Source organism: Heliconius melpomene, chromosome 17, assembly GCF_056956725.1.
Source record: "Heliconius melpomene rosina isolate 202511_hmr_F chromosome 17, ASM5695672v1, whole genome shotgun sequence".
In the NCBI taxonomy this organism is placed as follows: domain Eukaryota; kingdom Metazoa; phylum Arthropoda; class Insecta; order Lepidoptera; family Nymphalidae; genus Heliconius; species Heliconius melpomene.
Window position 1 is genome coordinate 13,440,137 of NC_140405.1, and position 8,930 is coordinate 13,449,066.

At 32.3% G+C, this 8,930-nt stretch overlaps 1 protein-coding gene across 1 annotated transcript; it reads right to left on the reverse strand.

Moving 5' to 3' along the window:
* Positions 1-3,832: 3,832 nt before the first annotated feature.
* Positions 3,833-4,809, reverse strand: LOC146530434 (uncharacterized). The gene has a single exon (XM_085200744.1). The coding sequence runs from the start codon at positions 4,796-4,798 to the stop codon at positions 3,833-3,835; it is 966 nt and encodes a 321-aa protein (XP_085056870.1). The 5' UTR covers positions 4,799-4,809.
* Between the last annotated feature and the right edge of the window lie 4,121 nt (positions 4,810-8,930).

The window sequence follows — 8,930 nt, forward strand, 5'->3', positions numbered from 1 at the left end:
AAATCAGTATTCAAAAAAATATTACCGAACTTGCCTGTACTGTTACTGACAATGAAAAGAAAATAAAAAATTTGGAAGAGGACGTTTCTAATTTAAAAAATACTTCCTCAAAAAATGTTATACCTTCATCGAACTCCTATATTTGTACAAATGAAGAAGTTATTCGCGAGATTCAAGAACGTAATATAAGAGCGAAAAATATTGTTATTATGGGAATTCCGGAACCGGCAGCGGTTAGCGCACTACAGCGTAAACAAATGGATGAAACAGAGGTCAATAAGATAATATCAGAAATAATAGATGATTACCCACAACCTAAAATATTTCGTCTTGGTAGATACACACCTAACAGAAATCGCAAAATAAAAATATGCTTTAATAGTCAAGATACCGCTTTTTCAATATTGAAGAATAAAAATAAATTGAATAATGAAAAGATTAAGATATTTGCAGATCAAACACCCACTCAGCAGAAATACTTTAATGAACTCCGAGAAGAACTAAAACGTCGTAACCAGGAAGGTGAAAGTAATCTCATTATTAAATATCATAAAGGAATACCAAAAATAGTTTCTTCGGATTCAAAAAACTAGTACCCTCAGCTGACAGTTCACATTTACGTGATATTTGTACTACATACCAAATCGCATCTAATTATAATAGTATAAACATCAGTAAATCCAGATTAAACATACTTTATTTCAATATAAGAAGCCTCTGTAAGAAAGGAAAGTTGGACGAACTAAAATGTATACTGTCAGCTGCACCATTCAAGATACAAATAATATTACTCACTGAAACTTGGATTAAATCTGAGGAGCAAGCCTTATTTCTGAAACTTCCAGACTATACACACTATTATAACTACCGGCCTAATAAAATTGGCGGTGGCGTTTCAGCTTATATTCATAATGACCTAGACCACAAACTGACTGAATCTACATATCTTAATGGTAACAACTATTTATGGATACTATTAGAAAAGTATTCGCTTGAATTAGGGGTTGTCTATAATCCTGGCGATACGAATTTTAATGCATTTTTAGAAGATTACAATCTTCAACTTCAACATAAGAAACGAGCTTTAATCTTCGGGGATTTCAACATAGACTTGCTTAAACCAAATAATAAGACAAAATTGTACCAACGAACATTAACCGAAGCGGGATATTTGATATTAAACAGTATAGATGATCAGTACTGTACTAGAGAGACATCCCTAAAAAAGTCTATTATAGACCATGTATCTACTAATCTTAAATGTAATAGCTTTCATATGGCAATTATAGACTCTAGTATATCAGATCACAAACAAATTTTTCTGGAAATTAAGAAATACAAACGACCACCTAAAAAACAAATCAATTATGAATCAATAGATTACCCTAAGCTAAAACTAATGTTTAAAAACATACAAAGCTTAATGGCTAACGATTTTACTACCTTATTTAACTTCGTAGCTACATGTGTCACCAATAGTAAAATTAAAAAAACAAAAATCTTAAACTTACCTAGAGATGATTGGATAAATAAAAACATTATTCAAGACATACAGAGGCGTATTGAGTTATGGATAAAACTTAAAAAGAGCCCTAATAACGAGGAACTGAGAGCTGAGTTTGAACTAATGAGAAATAAAACTATGCAGAAAATTAAAAACACTAAAGAAACTTACTACAACAAAGAATTTGAAAAATGTTTAAAAAAACCAAAGAAAATGTGGAATTTACTTGGGGATCTTATCAACAACAAACCTAAAGAAGTAAACCACAGACCTCCGACAATAACTGTTAATGATTTACAAATTACTGAACCAACTAAAGTCTGTAACGCTTTTAATCAGTATTTTTCTACCATAGGCTATAAACTGGCAAACGATATTCCTCATAAATTTCACAATAATACTATATTTACTGAACCTCGCACAAATAATACTACCTTTAAATTAACACATTTAAATCCTTGCACTGAAACTGAAATTCTTAAAATAATAAATGAGCTTGATATGAATTCTAGTACTGGCATAGATGATATCAGTACCAAAATAATTAAAACAATCAAAAATTACATCGTTGAACAATTAAATTCTAGTTTTAACAAAATTCTCTTAGAAGGTAGCTTTCCTGATGTTTTAAAAGTAGCTAAAGTATGTCCTATTTACAAAGCCGGTAAGAAAACAGATCCAAGCAACTATCGACCAATCTCTGTTTTACCAGTAATGTCAAAAATTCTTGAGAAAATTTTGTACACCAGATTGTTAAATTACCTTAATAAAATAAATTTTCTTTTTCATAAGCAATATGGTTTCAGACAAAAATCAAATACACTCTCTGCTGCTCTAGATCTCACAACAAAAATTAGGACAAACATCGACAATAAGAAACATGTTTTAGGGGTTTTTATTGATTTAAAAAAGGCATTTGACACAGTGAGCCATCCGATTCTCCTACATAAACTTGCATGTATAGGTATTTCCGACAACGCCTTTAACATCTACAAATCGTACCTTGAAAATCGGTCTCAAATTGTTAAAATAGGAATTTACCAGAGTGAGCCAGCCACTTTAACCTATGGCGTTCCTCAGGGGTCCATTTTAGGGCCCTTACTCTTTTTAATTTATATCAATAACATTTGTGAATTGAACCTACACGAAGAACTTACCCTCTACGCCGACGACACTTGCTTAATCTATCACGGACATTCAGTACACGATATCTTATCTCGGGCACAACAAGATCTAGACATTTTATATACATGGTTTCAAAGCAACCTACTAACCATTAACATTGACAAGACCTGTTATATGTTTTTCAAATCAAAAAATAAAAAAATTCCACATCATATACCTCTAACTATTAATAACATTCCATTGCTCGAAAAGAATAAAGAAAAATATCTTGGGATATGGCTCGACTCTCACCTTAGTTGGAATCCACAGGTTGAATATATATGCAACAAACTTTCTAGTCTCATGTACATACTTAAAACAATCGCTCGATGTCTTCCACATCGAGTCCGGCTAATGATATATAACTCACTGGTAAAATCACATCTCTTGTATCTCATCGAAATATGGGGAACGGCTTCGAAATGTAATATACAACGCATACAAACATCACAAAATAAAATTATCAAATCACTTTTTAACTATCCACATTTAACACCTACAGAAACACTATACAAAAACACTAAATTAATGAACATAAAACAGTTACACAACTACACTACATGTATACTCATTCGAAAAATCTTAGATGGAAGTGTTCACACGGAGATTGCGTTCGAGATCAAAGGCAATCAGAACCAACTTCACAGACGAGCGCATAATTTGATATTACAAAAGACACGTACTAAATATGGGAGCAAACTAATAACTTTTCAGGGAGTGATGCTATTTAATGGTTTACCGCAAGCGATTAGAAATTGTAAGTCGTTTGATGAGTTTAGGTCCGGGCTTCGCGCGTCCGTGCTTGGCGATCATTCTCTTCTTAAGAGGTGAATGATGGCTGGGCAATGGGCGTGGATGAGGTTTGGATTTGGATCCATTGGATGACGGTTTTGTTTTGTTTTGTATGTTTTTATTAGTAATTAGTAGTACTTATATGTTAACTTTTATTCACATTTTATTTTTACCTAATATTTACATTTTTATTCTAACTTTATATTTACATTTTATTTTTTACCAAATATTTACAGTTTTATGTTAACTTTATATTTAGATTTTATTTTTACCTAATGTTTACATTTTTATGTTAACTTTATATTTACATTTTATTTTTACTATCAGTTTTGTTCACTAATGCCTTTTTATATTATATAATATTTCTTTTATTTAATTTCTCATGTAAATGACATCGTCGTAATGAGAATAAAGATCTTTAAACAGAATATTTTTACCCTTTCCTTTCGGCGCTTTATTTTCTTTCATTAGACGTTTCTTTTTCTTATCTTCCAGTACAGTTTTTGGAGTCGCTGTGATTATTTGCGAATGTTGTTTATGTGTTCGTTTTCGGGTCTCTCGAGAAGTTGATGGTTTAGGAGATATAACTGCGAGAACGGAATTCAGATTTTCATTTAATTCAGAGGAGACAAATGGAATATCTTCTTGGACGCATACAATATTATCTTGGATATTTTCAATATTATCCTTTTCAGGCGATTGAATTTCGTGGACAGACGGCATCACAGTACTTTGATTACGTTGATTGGTTTCATGAGGATCTACAGTGTCATCCACTACATTAGTGGAAGCAGTATTAACGACATAATAGTCCTCGTTGCTGAATATGTTAGTATTAATTGGGCTGATGCCAGTTGCGCGGAAACCACTTATGGCCTTATCCATTGAAGCTATTTTACTGTATGCTTTTTGAAACAAACTGGCAATGTCATACGGAGTGATTTTAATAAAATTTTTAGATTTAAGATATAAATCACATTCACGATTGTATGCTTTTTTTAGAGGACCGAAAAATGTCACATCCAAGGGCTGCAAACGATGGGAGGTGTGTGGCGGTATAGACAACATTGTAATGTTGTTGGCTTTGCAAAACTCATATGCTTCTAAAGTGGAGTGGCTGTTATGGTTGTCTAGAATAAGTAATATTTTGTTATCCCCACATAGTTTTACGAATGTCTTGAAATGTTGTAACCATTTAAAAAATAGACTTTCATTAGTCCATTCATTTTTTGAACAGTCATAAATTGCGCCTGGAGGACCATTTTTTTCTAGAAGAGGAGAATGACGTTGTCTAGGATATATGAACATGGGTGGCACATAGACGCCAGCAGCACTCATTGCACAGACAGCAGTGACGGTTTATCCTCTCTCCCAGGAAGTTACAGTACCAACTCGTTTCTGACCTGTTTTTGCCAAAACTTTTTTTGGTTCTTGAACTGTTGAGACTCCTGTCTCATCCATATTAAATATTTGATGTGCTTCATATTTATTTTTTAGCATTAGATCTTCAAGATTTTTGTAAAATAGTTCTACTTCTTCTTTGTTAAATCCCTTAATTCTATTAATACTTGTCGACTCAGGTTTGCGAACACTAATATTAGTATTTCTTCTCAAAAATCCTTCAAGCCAATCTGGTCCTGCACACTTGCTCTCCTTGTTTAAATTATGAGGTATCTTTAATTGTTCGGCACACTCGTATGCTATTTTTCTGAATTTCATAGAGTCTAATCCATAAAAAAGATTCGTCATATGTATTAGATGATCAGCCAGAATTTGTTCTTGAGCAGGAGAAAATACTGGTTTTCTTCCGAGACGAGGATTTGTTTGTTCTGATCTGCAATACCTCTTTTGCAAAGTACTATACGGAATGTTAAACTCTTGGGATGCTTTATGCAGAGAAATTCCATCATCATTGACTCTCTTGATAGCACGATTTAGTACGTCTAAACTCCATTGACACTTCTCCGTAATTCTGTCCCGTTTTCGAGGCATCTGGAAAATAAACAAAAATAATGAAATGGGGTAATGAAAGCCATGTGACTCTAATTACCCCAAATACTCATTTTTTAATTTTCATACAATTCACAAAATACAATTAGTTATTTACATAAATTCATATTTTTATCTAGTTTTATAATTATTAATCTAGAAGTTAAAACAGACAAAACTTACAATACAATAATTTTAATACTTACAATTTGACTTTGAAGATCGTAAAATATTAGATCAACTGGCAGTAAAACCGACGTGCGGTTCGCTTACACACCAAAAGTCAACTGGCAACGATGTGACGAGTCACACGTACGCCTCCCGCGTCCTTCTATTTTACGTAAAAACAAAACAGGATCTGACTCGTTCGGATTCACGTAAACTAAAGTAGTTCTCATTACCCCGTGGCTCCGATTCCCCCGTGTTCCCCTACTGTTAAACAAAATTGAATTCTATTCTTATAATTAATTATTACAATTACTTATTTTTTTACGTAATAAGACGGGCGAGTCTTTTTGAGTTAATGTTTTCACCAGATTCTATAATGCTTTGGCGCAGCTCGGCTAAATTTGCAATAGGTTTAGAGTACACTCTCTCCTTTATCGTTCCCCAATAAAATAAATCGATGGGGTTTAAATCTGGTGAACGGGCAGGCCATGAAATTGTACCACCCCCCCCAATCCACCTATCGGGGTAATTTCGATCGAGAAACTCTCGTATTGTGCTAGCGTAATGCGATGGGCAGCCGTCGTTTTGGTACCACATGCTACCGTAAATGTTAAGTGGCACTTCTTCCAATAAATGTGGTAATTGGTTCTGTAAGAAGTCCAAATAGACCTGAGAAGTTAACTTCTCTGACAGCTCAAATGGAGCAATAACTGTACCATTCAAAATTCCCGTCCACATGTTTACCTTAAAATGGTACTGTGATCTTGAGTCTTCCCGCATCAAATGTGGATTATCCACGTGCCATTCGTGCAAATTGTGGAGGTGTATGTAACCGTCCTTTTTAAACGTTGAAACGAATCAACAACACAACCACATCTTGGTCCAACATTTTATTTATTTGATTAGTTACTTCTTCTTTATGACACGGGAAATCTATAAGACTTGGTATTAATAGGAATATTAGAATTAGTTTTAATTTGGTGATGGTTTGGTTGTTTTAATAAGTTCATTTGTGCAAGAAAGTTTTTCGTCGGGAAGGTGGAAAATATCTGAATACTGAGAACAAAGATTTAAGAGTTTTCTTCACAATTTAAACGTGATGTTCTAAGTGAATTCAAAACTTGCTCAGTACGTTCTGTTACATTATTGCAATTGCTAATTAATTTTATATAATGTGAAGGAATTTAATTTAATATTATAAATTTGAATTAATATTGATTGGTTTTTCGTGGCGTTTAAAATTGTAATACTGGCTTATTTTGACTAAACAGTTTGAAATAAAAACATTTTTCGCTACTTGTTTATCCAATATCATACCTTCTTTTATTTCTAGATTTTTCACAGTGCATTCTATGACAGTTTCTGATCTAGGTTTAATTAAATAACTGGGTTCATTAAAAATAAATTTGGTTTTATAATTTTTGAACTTTCTAAGCTATTGGTGTTATAATTCAGTTTAGTTTTAGTTTAGTTTAGCTATGAAAATATCAGTGCCAATGATTCCATCATATGGCAATTGTAAATCATCAAAAATATAAAATTTATGCATTATATAATTTTCACCTAATTTTTAATTTACAAAACCAAGACTTTTAACACTAGATTTACCAGTAATTTAGATATTACCTATTTCTACCTTAACCAGTCAATATGACTGGTTATAAGAATAAAATGCTCATTTTTTACACAAATGAATTTATGGATGTTGTCAAATAACAAAACATTTAATCTTTTTTAGTTAATTACGTTTGCGGCAGTCAAGGGATTTAAAAAAAAACCGAATAATTATTAATTATTTATTAATACAATTGTCTTAAGACTAACGACTGCTTTAATCGAAGTGAGAATAAAGAGTGTTCTAATAAGATATTATAATTTCGCAAATTAAAACAAAGGTGCATTGGACAATTCGAAGAAATCGCTGGGTGGTCGCCTGAGATCAGGCGAGTCAGTTTGGTACGTCAGCATATTCGTAGGATTAGGATTCCGTAACTCCTCCACCCCTAGAGAGGCAACTATTTGAGAATGTTGAGTGAAAAAGTTGCCGGAGTACTCGCTTCCTTAGGATTTTCTGGGTTATCTCCATTTTCTAAACTTTCTTCATTCTTTGCAATAGTTTTCTTATACTTTTTATATTGTAATAATGTGATGAGTGCACCTGTACTGAATAATATTGCATATACTGGTATGGTTGTATGATATACTGTAGTATCCTTTTCGTGTTTAATGTGTAGCGGTGATTGCATCACAATTTTATCCTTGAATCTATGGAGTCCATGAAGATTTATAGATGATGTATAGATGATGATGATATAGTTGTATCTGATGATTGAGTTCTATTTGGCAGAGATACCAGCTGCTATGTTTCGGGCATTCGGCCTCTATATACAAGAATGAATTCTCGTTTGTTGCAATGAAAGGAGAGGATGGGATAACAGCCTGTGATTTTTTATTAGGTATTACTGCTAATCTATATAATAAAAAATATCTTTAGAAATAATAGAAAATCGGAATATAAAAACTATTTGCTTATTAGCATAGTAAGAGGCCGGTTGAATTATATTATAATATTCTCTTAATTCTAAATTTAAAATACTATCTTTTCCGTAGATAGTCTTAAGCTTGTCTATCGTTGAACTTAATACTCTATCTGTACTAATCATAGAATGGTGCATGCTTGATGCATGTATCAAAGCTAAACTATTTTCTATTCTTAATAATTTGTTCCTTAAATCGTCTATGTTTTCACTTAATATTACTAATAGTTGGCCAAATTTCGCATATTTAATTAAAGTCAAACCATTATTCATTTTGTAAGAAAGTATTAACATAAAGGTACTATTAATTTTACTTTGATTTTCTACTAGTCGAGTCAAAACGCTATTATATTTAGTGATCCATTCTTTGCTTATGCTTAATTGATTATTAATTTCATTTGTAATTTTATCTTGATTAGTTTGTAATAATTTTATAGCTTCGTTATACTTTAAAGCATCAGTATAGTCTAAGTTCCCTGTAATACTTTTTATAACTGTTCTGAGTCCATCAATGATTCCTCTTTTAGATCTAGTGGGTTGTAAGGATTTAATTTGAAGTAATATCCCGTCTAATTTGTTAACCAAGTAATTTATCTGTATTTCATATACTGAATACATGCCATTAGGTAATTGATTCTTATAATTGTATAAATGATTCTGTAGACTGTGTGTGTTATCTTCTATGTCGTCAAGTTTTATGTATTGTAAGAATGTATGGTGATGTGTCGCTATTTTCATCGGTCCAAGTTTGTAGGGAAGTATTTCAGGTCCATCAT

What these genes read in the sequence shown, in the direction of transcription:
- LOC146530434 (XM_085200744.1), bottom strand. Translation starts at nt 4,798, where the DNA reads ATGAGTGCTGCTGGCGTCTATGTGCCACCCATGTTCATATATCCTAGA.